General features: G+C 35.7%; 2 protein-coding genes across 4 annotated transcripts; one reads left to right on the top strand and one right to left on the bottom strand.

Moving 5' to 3' along the window:
* Positions 1-1268: 1268 nt before the first annotated feature.
* Positions 1269-10193, top strand: LOC127905115 (PH, RCC1 and FYVE domains-containing protein 1-like). 2 transcript variants are annotated; one of them, XM_052451603.1, is made up of 9 exons: positions 1273-1799; positions 2962-3048; positions 4196-4285; positions 5060-5140; positions 5304-5498; positions 5581-7701; positions 8335-8481; positions 8967-9358; positions 9699-10193. In XM_052451603.1, exons 1-9 carry the CDS (start codon positions 1743-1745, stop codon positions 9829-9831), a joined length of 3303 nt encoding a protein of 1100 aa, XP_052307563.1. In that variant the 5' UTR covers positions 1273-1742; the 3' UTR covers positions 9832-10193. The 2 variants fall into 2 exon arrangements, with proteins under 2 accessions (XP_052307564.1, XP_052307563.1); XM_052451604.1 differs by lacking the exon at positions 2962-3048 and having other exon boundaries at positions 1269-1799.
* Positions 10194-10523: 330 nt separating this feature from the next.
* On the bottom strand, positions 10524-17313 carry LOC7462787 (F-box protein At3g54460). Of its 2 annotated transcripts, none has more exons than XM_052451527.1 (9): positions 16554-17313; positions 13282-15825; positions 12950-13163; positions 12617-12856; positions 12465-12524; positions 12258-12388; positions 11922-12036; positions 11474-11623; positions 10524-10589 (listed from the first exon to the last, which is right to left on the bottom strand). In XM_052451527.1, the coding sequence occupies exons 1-8, from the start codon at positions 17114-17116 to the stop codon at positions 11477-11479; spliced, it is 4014 nt and encodes a 1337-aa protein (XP_052307487.1). In that variant the 5' UTR covers positions 17117-17313; the 3' UTR covers positions 10524-10589; positions 11474-11476. The 2 variants fall into 2 exon arrangements, with proteins under 2 accessions (XP_052307487.1, XP_024453235.2); XM_024597467.2 differs by lacking the exon at positions 10524-10589 and adding an exon at positions 10882-11344.
* Positions 17314-19269: the final 1956 nt, after the last annotated feature.

The following is a 19269-nucleotide window of genomic DNA, read 5'->3' on the forward strand; positions in this document are numbered from 1 at the left end:
TCAATAAATAAATAAATAAATTACCCCAAGGCACGTGCTTGAATCCCATGTGCTTCAAATTAGCAGAAGATATTTTTTTTTAGTTTTCGAACATCATATTTTAAAATAATATATATATATTTTTATTTTAAATAAGCTCTGAGTTACCTTAATTATATTTTATTTTAATTTGTCTCCATCACATCAAAATTATTCGTGAATTACTTTTCCACTATACTTTTAATTACTCGTAGATTACTTTTAAATACCCTCCCTCAAACTTTTCTTTATTAAATTTTAAAATTTTAATAAAAGGAACAAAAAATAAAATATTTGTATTGTGATAGATTATATTTTTTACTAGGTTATAGGAAAAAATTATTTGATTAATTAAATACTTTATATTTTTAGTATTTAGCTTTATATATAATTATTTGTGTTTTAAAATTTGATTTTATTTAAGTTAAAATAATTTATTTTTTGTTCATGAAAACATGTTTTTTATTTATTTTACAAGTAAAAATTCACTCCATAACAGTTTAACTAAATACATATATTTTTAAATATATTTTTTTAAACTATAACTACAAAAACTACTTATATAATCTTATTAATATCTTACATAAAAAAAAAATTTCAACACTTTTTTTTCTTGTGTTTTAATAATAATAATTTTTGACACTATTTGTCAAAGATTACCATGGTTCATTTTTTTTTCTAAATTTATTAAACAATGTTTGATTATTATCTTCTAATAAAAAAGATTGAGATAATAGAAACAAAGATAAATATCTCATTGTATTTACTATTTTAAAAATATAAATATCTATTCTAAAATTATGCCAAAAATAAAATTATTTCAAGTTTTTATCGTTTGTTTTTTTAATCAAATATATTTTATATCTTTTATGTTTTAAGATATTAGCAAAAACTAATTTTATAATTTACATGTAAATATTATATATGTACAAGTCTGTTCTTTAAAAAACAAGTTTTTCTTTATATATAAAATATCTATGAAATTTGTTTATTAACATCTAAATCATATTATAAGATTAGATAAACAACTAGTTTCTATAATATTATTATTGACCGAATTAGATCCATGAAATAATTAATGACATAATTAGTAAAATTCTATTTCCAGAAGAATTACCATATTTTTATTCCAGATTGACTGAGTTGGCAAAGAAAAACTTGAGTGATTTCTTGAAATTGTGCCTTTTAGGGCACAAAATTTAGAAAAGAAAAAAAAGGAAGAAGGAAAGAAATCAAAATCCGAATAACATTTAAAAAAAATAATCAAAATCAATAATTTTCAATAACCCTCTCTCACTCTCCACTTCACTCTCATTAAAACCAAACAGGCTTCACTTTCCCTAATATTTCCTTTTTCTCTCACTTTCTCTCCAACCAAACACCACAAAGCCCAATTCCTCGAATCCAAAGGCCGTCGCAGAATCTTCGTTTTCGACATATTCTCTCGTCGTTTTATGAAAAGCTAATAATCCTTTCCTTTATTCGTCGATTCCGCCGGGTTTTTTTTTTCGACGATTCGAGATTGAATCGATTGGTTTTGCGATTTTGTTAGCTGACCGAGGTTTTGTTTTTGGTAATGCGAGGGTTTGGAGGAGCTGAAAGTGAGTGATTTAGAGTTTAAATGAGGCAATGTGTGTGTTTGTAGGTGGATTTTGTTGCGGTGGTGGTGATGGTGAGATGTGTAGGGTTTTGTTAGAGTTTTGATTACGTCAAAAACGGAGGGAATGGCTGCTTTGGAGCCGACGTTGAGAGTTGGCCCCTTAGAGAGAGACATTGAATTGGTAATTATATATATATTTTTATATTTTGTTGTTGTTTATTGATATAATAAAGTGCTGATGATATTGATTGAGGTTTAGTGAATGTATTTTGATTTATATCTTGGTAATGACTGAGAAGGTTTAGTGTTATGTTTGTATGAATTTTTATTATTATTTTTTTTTTTATGGTTGTGTTTTTGTGATGAGGGTGCAACGTGGTTGTGTTAAAAGCTCAAGCTTGTAAACAGAGATTGCCTATTAATTGCTATGGATTTTAATAAGTTGAGCATTGATTTGAATGTTTAGTCTCATAAATTGTTTGAAATTAGTGAAATGGAATTTGAGTTTTTTTTTTTCTTTCAAAAAAGCGAAACCGGGTCAAATGTTGTGGAACTGTTGGTTACTGTTCAAGCTAATAAGAGCATTAAGAGTCTGGTAATATCTGTTATTTCAATGGGATCGAGTAGTATAACCTTTCCTTTTATTTGTTCATAAGTGTTTGCATTGCGAAATGTTAGTATAGGATGTGTGTGGGTCAACATGTTGTCATATGCGGGTTTTTTTTAGCAAGTCTTAATGGACTATTCTAGCTGGCTTTTTAGGGTAAGCTAATTGGTTTTTGTGCATTTTCTTAAGAGTACATAAATGAGTCTTACATGAGCATTAACACATGAGTGCTAGTGATGTTAGGATGCATGGCAAAGCATCGAGAATCAGTGTCAAGACATGCATGCTTTTCTGGATTTTTTCAAAGAATTGCGATAATATATAAATAAATAGTCAACCAAATGTTATTAGCGAGTGTTCATATCTCTCTGGCATCAATGAGTTGTAAATATTCACTCAAATGGAAACCATTTCACGGGCTTAATACAAAATACCTGTAATTGTTACCTCTGGGCTGGGCAGTGCACCATACCCATTTATTTCTATATTAGAAACCAAGTCTTATGTTGGTGTCTGGGATAAGTGAAAAGGATTTGAGTAAATCATGGATCATGAACTTAAAAATAACTGAAGAAAAAAGAGACAAGAACCTGCTTATTGTGAGATATAATCATGCGGCTGCACTATTAGATGTTTCTCCATATGAGAAATATTTCTACATCTCCTGAAATCTGACTTATGCATAGCCTGCTTAGTTTATTTTCAATTGATTTTCTTGCTGCATTCTTTGCCACAGGCCATCACTGCTCTTAAAAGGGGCACTCAGTTGCTCAAGTATGGCCGTAGAGGGAAGCCCAAATTTTGCCCCTTCAGGCTGTCGAATGTAAGATTATATTTAAGGCATGCTTTTAAATGTAACCTTTTCTCTTTCTTATTTTGAGACAAATCAGTATGGGATCAAGAAATTTGTGGTTAGCTATTTGTGTTTGTTTATTTTCCCTCAATGGAAGCTAGCTATGGTACTGCCTCCTCTTCGAGTAGATTGATTCGTAAATTCATTTGCATCTGTTAATCTGTTTTTATGATGCGTGCTCTGATAATAGCATATTATTATGGATGTTCTGTAATTTTTGCTGCTCTTTACCAAGTTTAGATCACGATGCAGTGTTGAGAATTGGATGATTTAGAAAGTGCCTTTGTCTCTGAATGCATTGGTCTCATGGAAGGTTAAATGAATAAAATTAGGTCTACTGTTTCATAAAATCTTAGCAGAATATGCTTCCAGAACAGTTCTAAAATGGTGATGGTATTGTGAATGAATAAAATAAAGGCAGCAGTGGTGTTGTCATCAAGGTAGAAAAGCAAGTGTCCTAACCCTTATATCCATGGAAATAAGGGCCTCCAGGGCTCTATGAAGAAAATACCCTAGTGGCATCTACTTTTACATTGGACTTGAAAACTACTTGAAAGATCTTTAGCTGGTTATCCTGCACAGCACAGCGCCTCTCCTCTGTTTCTATGTAAACATGGGCTTGCTGGAGAAACTGAAGATCTATTAGATTGATTATTGAAGCTGAAAAATATGAGTTAGTGACGAGGCTTATGATGGTGCTGATCTTGCTGGCAGGCCACTTGGTTTTCCTAACCTTGGTCTGTGCTGCTTCCTAATCAAAAGATAAGAGAGCACCTTTCCCTGCAGTTTAAGGTTTCACTATCAATGTCTGAAGGCATGCATGCAATGTAGTAACTTTTTGATGTTTCACCCTATTATTTTTATGCCAAGCTCTATCATGTACTTTCATAGGCGCTGCATTTAATTGCTGCAAGGCAGTTGGTAATTTAATATTTTTTTGGCCATTTCTAAATGGTAAGCTTCTTGCATGCTGCTTCTGGTAATTTATCTAAATGTGTTGTTTTGGGTATATTCTGTTTGATGTTGTTGGATATTGACTATTGAGCTTTGCTGTAATTCACCTTTATTAAATTTATGTATGCTGTAATACGTATGCCTTTGCTTTTGGTTCATTCAGGATGAATCTGTTCTAATTTGGATATCTGGGAAAGAGGAGAAGCATCTTAAACTAAGCCATGTCTCCAGAATTATCCCTGGTCAGCGCACTGTAAGTTTATCCATATTGAGATCCTGGTCAACTTTTGTATGATGCTTAATGCAATAGCCCCATGCTTTTCATAGTTTTGCAGCAAATCATTTTTTTTTTTCAAGTTAATAATCATTTTAGTATTGTGAATAACTTGGGTTTCCAAAATGGTTGAGGTTCAGCAGCCTTTGCATATTGATGCTTTGCTTTGCACTTCACCAGATCAGGGATGAATGTTCATAAATGCAAAGTTTTGATGAATGAATCTGTCTATTTTTATGTGACATAGTGGAAAGGAAATTGCAAGAATACTGGTTATGTTACTTTATCAAATACTATGACATTTGAAAATTCTATTTTAGAATTTACTTTGAAGCAATGTGTTTATGTGCATGTACTGTCTTCTAGCTTTCAAAAATCTGTAATATGCATTCCTAGGAAGAGTCGTGGTGGCATTTTTTGTTATATAGAAAAATGGTTTTTGATGGACACTTCATTTTTGTGATGTTTTCTACATTTACCTTGAATATTGGAGCTAACAACAAAATCACGAGGGACAGTGAAGCTATGCTTGAAAATTATTTATTTTATTTGTGATTTTTTATTTTATGTGATTCATATATTTTGTCTGCTTCCAGTGTTTATGGCTTTTGTTTTGTTCTTTCTTTCCCCTTGAGAAAATATGGAAATTAAATCCTTTTGCTTGTAAGTTTCTGCTAGTTTTTCAATTATTTTTAATCATTTTATTGGAACCATGATTTACTAACTGATTATTCTCAATTCTGCTTACTACAGCCAATTTTTCAGAGATATCCTCGTCCTGAGAAGGAATACCAGTCATTTTCTCTAATATACAGTGACAGGTCTTTAGATTTGGTAGGCATATTCTTTTTAAAGGCCAGCTCTTCATTCTTTGTCATCAAAGTCATGCCATGTTCAAAATTTTAGGGAGTCCACTTTCTGTATTTTCACAACACAGTTCCTTTTAAGTATTAGCTGAAAATTTTGATCATCTGCTTATCATGCTCTGTTTTGCCAGATATGCAAGGACAAAGAAGAAGCTGAAGTCTGGTTTACTGGTCTAAAGGCACTAATATCAAATCGCCAGATTTGGAAAAAGAGAGAAGAAACTACAAATGATGGACTTTTATCAGAGGCAAATAGTCCTAGGGCATACACCATTAGAAGTTCTCCTTTGAGCTTTGCATTTGGTAGTGATGATAGTTCACTGAAGGTACTGTTCTATGTTCCTTCGTTCTCAAAATTATGTTTCGCTGCTGTGTGCTTTAATGTAAATTCTCTTGGCACTGATATAGGATGGAATGGATCCTCTTCGTCTTCGTACGCCATATGACAGTCCTCCAAATACTGGTTTAGAGAAGGCATTGTCTGATGTAGTATACACTGTGCCTCCAAAGGTTTTATTTCCATTAGAATCTGCTTGTGCGCCAGCTCAGTCTCAGTTATTAGGAGGCTCAGATGAAACAACAGGGCGTGCAAAGGTTACGAACACAGATAATTTTAGGGTTAGTTTATCAAGTGCTGTTAGCTCATCAAGTCAAGGCTCTGGTCGTGATGAAAATGATGCATTAGGGGATGTTTATATTTGGGGGGAGGGCACTGGTGACGGCATTCTAGGTGGTGGAGTTCATAGAATTGGAGGTTCTGGTGTTCAGATGGATTCTTTTGTGCCAAAAGCTTTGGAATCTGCAGTTTTACTAGATGTTCAGGCTATAGCTTGTGGTCGGCAACATGCTGCTTTGGTAACAAAACAAGGGGAGGTTTTCTCTTGGGGAGAGGAACTAGGAGGCAGACTCGGACATGGTGTAGACTCTGATGTTTCACATCCAAAGTTTGTAGATGGACTAAAAAATTTCAATGTTGAACTTGTAGCATGTGGAGAATATCATTCTTGTGCGGTAACACTTTCTGGTGATTTGTACATATGGGGTGGTAATGCTTATAATTTTGGACTCTTGGGCTGTGGAAGTGAAGCTACTCAGTGGGTTCCAAGAAAGTTGGATGGACCACTTGAGGGAATACATGTCTCATCAGTTTCATGTGGACCATGGCACACAGCTGTTGTAACCTCTGCTGGCCAATTGTTTACTTTTGGAGATGGAACCTTTGGGGTTTTAGGACATGGGGACCGCATAAGCGTGTCAATACCAAGAGAGGTCGAGTCTCTTAAGGGCCTCCGCACCATGCGAGCAGCTTGTGGTGTGTGGCACACAGCTGCAGTTGTTGAAATCATGGTTGGGTCATCAAATTCCAGTAATTGTTCTTCAGGAAAGCTCTTCACATGGGGAGATGGAGATAAATGTCGTCTTGGGCATGGTGATAAGGAAGCTAGACTGGTGCCCACTTGTGTTGCTACTCTTGTTGAACCCAACTTCTGTCAAGTTGCCTGTGGTCACAGCCTCACTGCTGCACTTACAACCACAGGTCAGGTTTACACCATGGGAAGCCCTGTATATGGTCAATTGGGGAATCCCCAAGCTGACGGCATGCTCCCTACTCGTGTTGAGGGAAAGCTCATGAAAAATTTTGTTGAAGAATTAGCCTGTGGTGCTTATCATGTTGCAGTTTTGACCTCAAGAACTGAAGTTTACACATGGGGAAAGGGTGCAAATGGCAGGCTAGGTCATGGTGATGCAGATGATAGAAATTCCCCATCTGTAGTTGAAGCTTTGAAAGACAAACAGGTTAAAGGTATTGTCTGTGGCACTAGTTTTACTGCAGCTATCTGTCTTCATAAATGGGTATCCGGTATTGATCAATCAATGTGTTCAGGTTGCCACCTCCCATTTAATTTCAAACGGAAACGACACAATTGTTATAATTGTGGGCTTGTTTTCTGCCATTCATGTAGTAATAAAAAGTCTCTCAAGGCTTCAATGGCTCCAAATCCTAACAAACCTTATCGTGTCTGTGATAATTGTCTTAGCAAACTTAGAAGAAGCTCTGAAACTGACTCTTCAGTTCACTCTGCTCTTAGTAGAAGAGGAAGTGTCAATCAGGGACTAAATGAAGTCGCAGAAAAGACTGAAAATTCAAATTCAAAATCGCATGCTAAGCTTGGAAGAAACTTCTCTATGGAATCATCTAAAGAGGTGGAAAGTATATCTTCCAGAAGAAACAGGAAGTCAAACTCCAATAGCATTCAGGTTTCACCCTCTGGAAATGATGTTTCTCGGCGCAATACATTTAATAACTCTAAATCATTTGGATCCTCCAAGAAATTTTTCTCAGCTTCTCTTCCTGGATCAAGAATTGTGTCTCGAGCAACATCTCCAACATCAAGACGATCTAGTCCCCCTCGTGCTGCAACACCAACCCCAACTCTCTCAGCTAATGAGTTGCCAAAACTAGCTGTAGATGGTGCTGGGAGGTTAAATGACAGCCTGCGTGAAGAAATTGTAAAATTAAGAGCTCAGGTAGATATAAATTAACTCGTATGATTTCAGTAATCTGTTCCTAAATTTCTTGTTTTGAGCAATAATAGATGTACCCAGGCTGCCATGCATTAACCTAGAAATTTATTGTCAGTGGCTGAACATGTATTGTCTCAAACATTTTTGGTAAGATTGGAAGTGTATATGTTATGCGGTATGATACTGCGTAAAATTATAAAGTACATCAAGTCTCCTTATTAACAACTAGAGAAAAACTGTCTTGTCCTGTGGCACAAATCCTTTTGTTGTTGTATTGAGAGTCTCTATTTTATCCTTTGGTTATAGTTTGTTGTGAGTTTCTTTGCTTGCTTCTTTATGCTTTAATTTTCCTTGGGTGGACATGGACAAAGTGTTCTGCAATATTTTTTTTGTCACAATTAACATAAAGACGAAGGTCTGTGCTGGGGACAGGTCTAATTTTGAAACCTCTTATGGTCATTGTAACTATGGTTAATGATTTGGTTAGATTAAGATCCAGTTTAGAGATGCATGGCCATAATGAAACAACAGTATATGTCTTTAGAGACTTTCTACTGGCCATATCATTGTGCTTGAAAAGTACTTTGCTTAGGCCACTTCATTGGTTGATTATGGCTGACTGTTTGTGTAATGTAGGTTGAAGAGCTTACAAATAAAGCTCAGCTTCAGGATGTTGAGCTGGAAAGAACAACCAAGCAGTTGAAGGAGGCTATTGCAGTTGCGGAGGAGGAAACTACTAAATGCAAGGCAGCAAAGGAAGTAATTAAGTCACTCACGGCCCAAGTAAGTAAAAACTCGAGTTTATAACTTCCTAGTCCTACTGTAGATAACTAATTTTACATCACAAGTAACCTTAGGCAAGAAAGTTTAGAAATGTGCGCTAAATATATGGTATCTTGCATTGACTAGACTGGTCCTAGATTTGACACGAGCAAAGTTTGTCTCGAAAAGTAGGTTTAGAGGACAATATTTGCACAATGCTTTTGGTATTATATGATTGTATTTTGGAATCTCTAGGACTTGACCGTTAGATGTGCATCATCATGTCCACCTTAGAGATGTGCTGGCCTTAATGAGTTGCCTGATGAAAATAAATTAAATTGCCTGTGTCGTACTAAATACTAAGGTTGACATGAACTCGGGTTGGAAGTGTCCTTGCCATATGAATGTTGATCGACAGCGAGCTCATGAGCATACTAAAATTTTGTAGGTTTTTTAATAGGTCAGCTGTCTTCTTAATTTATGTGTGATTAATCTTTTTATTATAGTTGAAAGAAGTGGCTGAAAGGGTACCTGTTGGAGCATCAAGAAACAGCAACTCGCCCTCTTTTTATTGCTCTAGCAACACAACTCCATGGGACGTTTCTCCTGGAATTCTTGAGCAGCTCAGTAGTCCCACAGCATGTCATGAACAAGATTCAAAAGGATCAAACAGCCTGGTAATTTCGAATGTGTCAGGGACTACTACTACTACTACTAATCAGACTCCACATCACTCCGAAGTGACACAGATAGAAACAACAGTGAGGAATAAGAACAGAATAGCAAAAGTTGAACCCACTAATGGCGATGAATGGGTTGAACAAGACGAACCAGGTGTATATATTACCCTTGTTTCCTTGCATGGAGGTGCGAAGGATCTCAAACGTGTCCGCTTCAGGTATTCTTAAGTCATCACACACTATTATCCTGTTCTCTTCCACTTCTCCCCCACCTGCCCCCCTTCTATGATTGCTTTGCTTCTCCCCTCTTTAACAACAAGGTAACTACTTGGCCCATGATATTTTCCAATAATGTAATGTGGCCCTGTGTCCTTAACTAAGGTGGTAGAGTTCCTGGCTGCTTTCAGGCCCACTTTTTGCAAATAGATGAGTTTGGACCAACAGGTTTCTGTACAGTTGGAAGCCTCCGAGTGGGGAACTAACTCATTGTATCTTAATAATTGCTCTGTCTTTAGTGGATATCTTATGCTATTGTATTTTGAACTCCCTTTGCTGCAGTCGGAAGCGGTTCAGCGAAAAACAAGCAGAACAATGGTGGGCAGCCAACAGAGCGAGAGTATACCAGCAATACAACGTTCCCATGGGTGACAGGTCTATTGTTAGTGTGGGAAGGGAAGGGTTAACTCAATGACCTGCGACGTCTAATATGCAACTTGACTCACATTTTGCCAATGCTATTCTTTGCGAGATCTGAAATTCGTTTTCAATTTCTGCTCGAGATTGGAATATGGAGGAAGCCGATTTTTTTTTCTAGAGGGTGGAGGTGGGTGGAAATTTTTTCTCCCCTCAATCTTTTGCTTTCGATTTCTTCCCACAGATGTATCCATATTTTCTCTCTTCCTATAATTTTTTTTTTTTGAGGGAAGTGTGAAAAACTCGCTAGGGGTATGTAAATTCTTTTTAAGTAGGTCGCTGACTTCAAAATCAAACACAGCTGCCTTGTAAATTCAGAAGCAAAATACTATACAGATTGTCTGCCATTCATAGACTGAATGAATGCATCTTCCAGAGTTTTTAAAATCTTAAAATCTAAAGAATATTCAGAGTTGTGGGAAAAAAATATTTTTAAAAAATTATATAGTTATAATTATAAGATTTTTATTGTATAAAGTTTTTAAAATGTTTTTAGTTAATATTTTATTAAAATTGAATATTAATTAAAATTGCTAAGGTTAATATCATATTTTTAATGAAAAAAAAAGTAATTGTTTCCCTAAATTTATATCTAAAATTAACATAAAAGTTTTTTTTTTTTACATGTTTCGTGTCATATGATGTCTACATGTCCCATAGTTTCTGGGCATATATCAAATTAACAAGTCATCCTTCAAACCCTACAATCCTTGGTCAACACTTGCCAACTCGTTCCATTCCACCAGTGATCTAAACCTGCACACACACGCACACATATAAAATTTATTTTTATACCTTCATCTTTATTCTTGTTTTTTTAATCAAAGATATTTAATATTTCTATCCCTTTTTTCTAAGATGGTGCAGGGGAGAGAATTTTCCTGTCAATCACAGTAATTTTTTTGTCTTTTTTTTTTGCCAATGTTAGAGACAAATAAAGATGCATCTTCCAATCTATCTTTATATCTTGAAAGGTCTATGTCATAGATGCATGTCGGGTGATACAAATAAAGGTTAAATAAATAGCAAACAGTTTCATCCATCTATCTTGTGGAAAAATAAATCAATTCAGAAGCTTTGAAGAACATGATTTTGTCGTTCATTCCTGTACACAACAGGGTATGATTGTTACAAACAATGAAAGGAATTTCTTCAAGTTCTCTCCCACCTACCAAATATATATACATCCCCAAGGGTACAGAATGGACAAACAGGAGCCAAAAAAAAGCTCTTAGAAAATGAGGGTCAAGGTTTTGTTGGGGCCTTGGGGGGGTATCCTAAGAGATTAGTCGAGGAATAGATTGAGAAAAAAATTCAATTAGCACTTGCTTCCCAGCTGTGAATGGCAAACTCTGCCATTTATACTTTGAGAAACAATGAATCAAAAATAATCTGCCCAGGTTTTTCAAACAAGAGGAGTGGAATTATTTGAATTCAACTGCCACATATATCGCTTGAATGAAATCATCTTCAGCACAACATATGGTGGCGGCTGGAGATCATCACAAGAACTGTACAGAGAAAGATAACACGAGTTTTTGTTACACCAGCAGGATAAACAAATGAGATTTGCAGTGATAAGAACATATAAGTAAGTTAATTAGGTCTCCAGATAAGGAAAAAAAATAAATATCCGTTACCTTTTACGCTCTTGAACCTGTATGCACAAAGCTAAGGTGGGCCAAGTAGTCGCTCTCAGCAAAATCATGTAGAGATCGGTGGAGCCGTGCCCCTGCATGGTCAGTTTTACTTGACTCTTCTTTCAAAACTCTTCTACAACCATCAGCATCCTAAAGGAAAAGCAAGTAAAAAATCAAACTGGGCCTTGAGTCCTAAATTAGATGAAAAGGGCATGTGATAAAAAAGCCAAAGCAGGGGAAGGGTTAAGTCAGGGATTTAGCAAAAGAAAAATAAAATCTTTTACTAATCCTTTAATGCTGCAGAAAAATACAGGCATTAAAGTAATGGTTGCTAACAGGTTAAATAACAAAACAGTGACATAAAAGAAATGGCAATCAGACCAAAATCAACAGTTTGGCTTATATATTCTCATTAAATAAATAATAAAGGAGCTTCTACATCATCTACCTGTAGGAATTCTAGCATTTGCTCCTCAATTGTACCACGCATGGCTAAAGTCTCCACATTGATGGGGCGAGTAGCACCCATCCGATGAGCTCGACTTATCACTTGTTCTTCCATGCTGATAGCATTCAACAAAGAAGAATTTTTAATTAAAAAAAAAGTAAAAGAGGGGGAGAGAGAGAGAGGTGTGTCAAGCATTCTATTCAACAAAAACCATTATTTTTCCATATAGCAGCGTGATATTGTGGCTAACAATACTGAAATCAGGATGCAAGATACCTATTAGTAAGAACAGAAAAGAGAAATAATGAACAGTTTAGGATTTGAAAAAAATACTACCTTCTGTCCCAGATTGGCTCCATTAAGAATACATGAGTTACAAAGCTCAAATCAAGGCCCAATGCAGCACTGCCATCCATTAACAGAGCCATACATGTGGCGTCATGCTGGAAGGTGGCCAGTGATTTCATCTGAACAGCCAAAGAATGTATCAAGAAAAAGGAAAAGGAACAAAAAAATAAAAAGAAGACAAACTAATTTCAATACCTTGTTGATTTGAGGCATTGGACTGTACATTCCAGCAAATTTAATACCTGCAAATGCTAACTGGCCGAAGAAAAGAAGGCCCAGGATCATTACACTTTTGAGGAAAAGATAAAGCCACACTTGTTAAGAACTCATAATGCAATCATAAGTACCTGCTGTTCAATCACATGTATATGCTCAAGAAATTGAGAAAATATTATAACTTTCTCCATGGCTGCCTTGTTAACACTAAAGCAGTCCTGCTGAAGCACTAAACTAGAAACACTTATTTGAGTATCCTTGTCAATGGACCAGCTACTCTCTCTACTGGCCTCCTGCAATGCTTTCAGCTTCTGTACAAGGTACGCAACTTTACTGCTAGATGTTGACTGCCAATCTGGATCCCAGTCATCCTGTACAAATACCAGAAAAATACATGTGATAACGCTTCCTGCGAATCCTTTATACATAAAAAAACTATTTCAAAATGAGAGCAAAATACTTGCCTGTTTATAGGAAGGTTGCAACTCAATAAGATCTTTGGGGACAGGCCATTTCGGGTTTGGATTTTCTGGTCGGGTCAATACTTCTGGACTTTGCATCTCATATGAGTAACCACAGCCAGGAAAAGTACACTTTTCACTATTCAAAGCAACACAATCAAGGCACAAAAGATGCCTACATGGCGTGATGAAAGGTAGACGACACCATTCCTTGCATCTAAACAGCAAAGAGGAAAGAAGAAAAAAACAAATGTGCAAAATCAATGGTGGTAAACCCATGTCAGAAGATATCATTTAATATTCAGAGTGAAGCAAAAAAGAGCTCAAAAAGTTACCTGAGACAGTTACCACCATACTGAAGATAGTATTTTATCAAAGCATGCTCCTCTGAAATGGGATCAAGTCCTTTTTCAATCAGAATATCCATTGTTTCCTGAATATCTTCACCAACTTCTGCCACTTTAATATGCCCTGCCACACAACAAGATAGCCTGACATTTCTAATAAGGGTACTTCGAAACTTCCACTGCTTTGGGTTAAGCAAACTCTCAACATGAGAAGGATCATTCCAGTCAGCAGTTAGAATATTACGTCGCACAGTAACTACCAATTCATTATAGCTTCTTGCATGATCCTTGGTAAAATTGAGGAATGTCACCTTCTTGATGCATGGAGGGATAGTTTTCAAATCTGTCTTCCTAGAACTAATCAAGCATCTGTGGAGCAAATGCAACAAGCGTGTGCGGCCTTCTTCCATCTCGGCTTCAAATGGTCTAAGAACGCCGGCTTCCCATGACTTTTGATTCAGCCCATACGCTTCCTCCTGTAGAAACTTAAGCATTGGCTGGAGATGAGACAGCTGGCTATTGGGTGTGTTAGGTGTTGGTGTTCCTGTTAGTAACCAGCGATTTGAAGCCATCAATGACATAGCCATTTGCAATTTGTTTGTCAAGCTCAGACTAGAGCCAAGGGTGTGTCCCTCATCTAACATGACCCGGAGAAAATGCACTTGCATCAGAGGACTTTTTTTCCTGGGACCCCACTCAGCACTTAATCGACTGAAGGTTGTTATAACAACATCATAATCCCATGCCAGACTGTGAGCAGAAGGCTTTTTATGATTAGTCCAGACACACAGCCGCAACTGGCCAGGTTTGACATGCTTTTCTATCTGGGTTTTCCAATGATCAACTAGATTTGCTGGGACAACAACTAGGGTTGCTCTTGATAAATATAACCTGACTGAATCCAACGGCTTGCAGATAGCAATTCTAAAAGCAGCCAAATCAAAAGCTAAGTTTTCAAGTTTCTGCGGGTAACACCACTTACTGGCTCCCTTTTCTACTCTCCGTACAAGACCAAATGCTTCAAATATTTTATGAAACCCATGGGAATCTCCACCACCAGATACAGAACCAGTACCTACGACCGGACTTGCCAAACCAATTGTTTCCATTAAAGAAAGTCTTTCTGGAGAAAGTTTAGCCAGCCAAGTCAAAGCTTTCTTGGTTTTAGAGTTTATCATGGAATAGTGCTCCTTGAGAACACTAATGAAAAATGACACATTTTGCTCCTCCCCCCCTGAAGTTCCTTTGGTGTGAAATCCCGGTACATGAGTTAAGGAACAGCTGTCATCCCAAGCTTCTTCAGCATCTCTACAACTCTGACGTTCAGGGTTTGTATTCATGCTACAAAACCATGCAGCATCAGTATCTGCTACACTGCTTGTAAGCTTCCTCCACTTTCTGCATGCATCGCATTGAACCCAAGTCTCATTAAAATCCCTAAAATGTCCAGTAATCAAATTCAACCTGCGTGCTCTATCATGCCGTTGTTCCTCTGAGACATATATAGGGGCATTAGAACGATGCTTCCTCTTTTTCTTGTTACTAAAAACAGGTGTTTCATCATATTCATGGAGAAGATTTCTCTTCACGCGACTCAATTGAACTACACGTGCTGTTTGATCTGAAGATGGAGCTGGTGACGATTCCATTCCATTAACTGGACAAGAATTGCTAAACCCCTCAATCTGTTGACCTGGATCATTCATCAGAGTGGATTTATCCAAAGATAATTGTCCCCTGCGTGCACTCTGGTTCATTACCCTTTTTGCCAGGGGTGTGTTATTAGGAGTGAAGTTTCTGCCATCAACCTCGTAATAGCCACATCTCTGTTCTCCATTATGTGTACACCAGGTTATTTGAACTCCATCTGGTGGGTCAGCTACTGTTCCTCTTGTCTTCAGAATAAGAGAAAGAGCAGTGATAGTCTTTCCTAAGCCAGGTTCATCACAGAACATTCCCCCATGAAAGTCTCTTACAGTTGGAGCTACTCCAGTAATTATTTCACCAGAAACAGTACTTACATGAAATGTAAACCCATCTTCTGTGGATAAATTAGTGTACAGAGGATGTGGCAAGACTTGAGCATTCCGCTCGCGCTGTAACATCCACTCAACTGCTGCCTGCTGATGAGGAAATAATTTAAGTTTCATACATGGCATAATTGAAACAGCCAGGGATCTCAAATGGTGACAGGTTGCAGCAACCCTGACAAGGTCCTTTGGACCAAGTGCAGAAAGAATGCTCATCAAGATATCACCAGTTAAATCCCAAATACCAGATTCCAAAGAGTTATCCGCTGGTTTTACTCTTGAAGAGTAATACTGTTCCTTATTTTCCGTGCTGGGTAAACCTTTAAAAATTTCATGAAGTTCAAAACGCTTTTTGCTTGAAGAATCAGGGACATCACAATGCAAATTGCATCCAAGAACATGACAACCAGAAAGATTCCAAATGCTCCTATGATCTCCAAGAGCATTTTTAAAATACTCTCCTCCATCAACAAGCATGGACCTCCTCTTCTCCCAATCGCAACTGCAAACTTCAACCATGTTACCAACATAGATAACCAATGAAAAATCAAGAAAGCACTAAATTAAAACATTGCAATTTAACCAAACATATAGTAGTTCAACTCCACAACAAGATTCAAGAAAAGAGAAGATGCGTTGCTAAAGGACAACTAAACTATCAAGAACGTAATATATATATATATATATATATAGTGTCCAGATTCTAAAGCTAAAAATGTCAAACTAAGTTAGATCCTATGCATCCTCGAACCAAAAGTCTAAAACCAAGCAGCTAGAGAAATTTTGTTACTTAACGACCATCAGTAATTTCAACAGTCCATCCACTAAAGTACAAAAGGAAAATAATAAAAAAAAAACCCTCCAGGTTAGCCGCATATTGCTACTTGAACACAAAATTACACTATCTATACTCAGAAAAACCAATCTAAACTAAATTGTGAAACGCCTTCAACACTTAGCTAAATAGTGAACAGACAAGTGCAACAAAACTAGAGAAACAATCCAGAAAAAAAAAAAAGGAAAAGGAAAACGCACATTGTAAAATAAATTCAAAATTGAGTGAAAAAACATTACTCCTTTCGTAAAGCTAGGAGCTTTATCCACCTCAGTTACTTAAACACACACATGGAAGAAGACCAAATCATATATTACAGCTAAAATTAGCTAAAAATAAAACAAACCCACGTTATAATAAACGAAACTCAGAAAATAAAACCCAAAAACACAAACCTCAAGTGCCGAAAGAGAGATCCAGCAATTGGCCCAGACTTGGGAAACTGCCCACCGGACCAAACCGAAACCGGCAAATAAACATCAACAAGCACCACCACTCTCACTTCAACAACCTCACCCTCACTCTCAGCAACATGCAACACACGCGCTAAGATCTTAACACACTTGTGCATTACAAGCGCGCGAATTTGATGCACCACGCTCACACTACCATTCACCATCCCAATTACCCTCCTCCCTACTCTCTTCTTCTCCGCCACTGAATTACCGCTTTTCTTCAAACAACTCCCCCTCTTCGCCATTCTCTTCTTCTTCTTCGTCTTCTTCCCAACCGCATTACTGTTCTCTTGAAGAGAAACCGCGCCGTTCTGGCCGTAAGGATTGGAAAGCGGAGACAGAACGACGTCGTTTAGGGATTTGAATCTGATTTGTTGGTGGCTTCCGTCTGTGATGAGATGGCAATGAGAAAGGAAAGGGAGTGGGTGTGGTGATGTGAGAACTGTACAGAGGTAACCGCAGAGTTTGTGGTATGGGTAAGGATCATCATCGTGATCGCCCATTGTCAAATTTAAATAAAATTAGGGCTTTTTGATTTGGGGATTTTTATTTTGTAACGTGGAATCGTGGTTTTTATTAGGAAGGGAGGGAGGGAGAAGCGGAAAGCTAAGGAACTGGAGGCGGGTCTTGTTTGGGATAAATTTTCCGTTGGTTTTGATGGTTTTTTCGGGTGAGGTGAGGGCGTGGCGGCGGGCGGTATTTTTAATTAAAAGTGTGAGGTCATTAATTAATATTTGTGTTAGCAGATGCATCAAATCCTCGTAGCTTTCGGAATATTTTGTTTTGCTCCTTGTAATTTAAAATTGATGGAACTTAATCCTAATAGATAAATAGGCTTATTATCAGCCCCGGCTTCACAGGTGGACCGCCTAATTGTTTGTACGCATGTTATTTCTTAAAGTTTTTTTTATTTGAATATTTATTATGATAATATTTTTTTATTTTTTAAAATTTATTTTAATATTAATATATTAAAACAATTAAAAAATACAAATTTCAAAAACTTTTAAAAATACGGTTGAACCACGGTGCTAAATATTACCTAAATAACATGAAATCTGATCAAAATAAAACGTGATTTTTACTTTGAAAATTAATTAAGTTAAACTATAATAATGCAACAAATTAGCTTATGATCAAATTAACTCTCCCTAGTCAATTCCAATAATTCTTTTTAGTTTTGATCAAAATCATGCTGTTTTATTTTGATATTTTTTTCCCAACCATATTATTTTAGAATTAATTTAACCAATACACACAGACTTTGTTGGTATAATAACTATGAAAAAAATATTTATTTACCATCCTTTTTATGCTTATTTTTATTTACTATTTAAGTGACCTGGTTGTCAGTCAAAATCATCTTTTTTAGTTCAGTTTTTATTTGATGGCCGAACTTCAAGAGTAGATTTTTCACATTTTAATTATTCAATTTAAAAAAAATATTGGGTATAAAATATTTTTTAAAAGTATTTTTCATTTAAAAATATATTAAAATAATTTTTTTGGGTTAACAATGTTAAATCTAATTGGATTAATTTCAAGAATATCTTATTGATTCAAATATTTTTCCGAGTCTCGAACCTGTAAACCTTATCAACAACTGTTAAAAAAATCTGCAAATATTATAAACATTTATCAGCCAACTGGAAGCAAATCCACCAACAATATAATAATAAAAGAGCAATTTCCAGATAAATGAGAAATTATTAATTCATACACTTTAATATAATTCAAAAACAAGAGGCGCTCGTAGGTTTTGATGTGTTTCTACTTCCTACAAGTGCGTGTACATAAAAGATATTGGATGGAAAATATGAAAACATGAGAAGATGAAAGGAAAAAGGTCGGCACTTAGCTTTCGTCATTAGGGGCCAGATTGAATTTTTAAAAAAATTATAGGCTTAATACTGGGAATTTTTAATCTACAGGGTATGAAAATGGAACCGGATTAAAATACTGTTTATGACAAAGTTATTTCGTTATTGATAATAAAACATACGCGGATTTAGTGGATTCATCCATGAACTAAACTTGTTTGATAAAATAAAATTAAAAATAATTTGATTTGATCTAATAAAAAAATTCAAGTGAATTTCAATATTGATTATAAAACATATATCGATTTAGTAGGTTGATCTGAGAGCTAGACTTATTCGTTGAAGAAAAACACAAAGTATAATTCAACTTGATATAATAAAAAGTATTATATTAATGTTTTTAATAATTTTAATATGCTGATTTTAAAAATTAAAAAAATATGTTAATATATGTTTAAAAAAATATAATTTTATAAAGTATCCTTTAATATATTAAAAACATATTTTTTGATAAAATTATAATTATAAAAACTTAACTTGAAAGTCCAACTTAGTAATTATCTACCCAAAGTTTGATCCTAATGGATTTTACTTTGACTTAGTTTTTTTTAAACCAAATTAATGGTGTTTTATTTTTTATTTTTAAAAATCATAATTTGAATTTATCCATTAATCCGCGAGTTAAGCTACCCAGAGCCGTGGGTTTTACTTTCGCACTACAAATATTTTAAATTTTTTTAAAGAAACATTTTAAACTATAAAAATAAATTAGAAATAATTACTATTTATTTTTTGGTATTTGAGCCATTAACGTGGGCCAACTTTAATCTTTGAGC

This window comes from Populus trichocarpa, chromosome 3 (genome assembly GCF_000002775.5).
Source record: "Populus trichocarpa isolate Nisqually-1 chromosome 3, P.trichocarpa_v4.1, whole genome shotgun sequence".
NCBI classification, from domain to species: Eukaryota; Viridiplantae; Streptophyta; class Magnoliopsida; order Malpighiales; family Salicaceae; genus Populus; species Populus trichocarpa.

Excerpts from the sequence above, each read along its gene's own strand:
- LOC127905115 (XM_052451603.1), top strand. The coding sequence starts at position 1,743 with ATGGCTGCTTTGGAGCCGACGTTGAGAGTTGGCCCCTTAGAGAGAGAC. Across the intron at positions 5,141-5,303 it reads GTGACAGGTCTTTAGATTTG|ATATGCAAGGACAAAGAAGA; the intron begins GTAGGCATATTC and ends CTGTTTTGCCAG. Across the intron at positions 5,499-5,580 it reads GTGATGATAGTTCACTGAAG|GATGGAATGGATCCTCTTCG; the intron begins GTACTGTTCTAT and ends GCACTGATATAG.
- LOC7462787 (XM_052451527.1), bottom strand. The coding sequence starts at position 17,116 with ATGGGCGATCACGATGATGATCCTTACCCATACCACAAACTCTGCGGT. Across the intron at positions 12,525-12,616 it reads TACATGTGATTGAACAGCAG|TTAGCATTTGCAGGTATTAA; the intron begins GTACTTATGATT and ends TTCTTCGGCCAG. Across the intron at positions 12,389-12,464 it reads CAATGCCTCAAATCAACAAG|ATGAAATCACTGGCCACCTT; the intron begins GTATTGAAATTA and ends TTGGCTGTTCAG.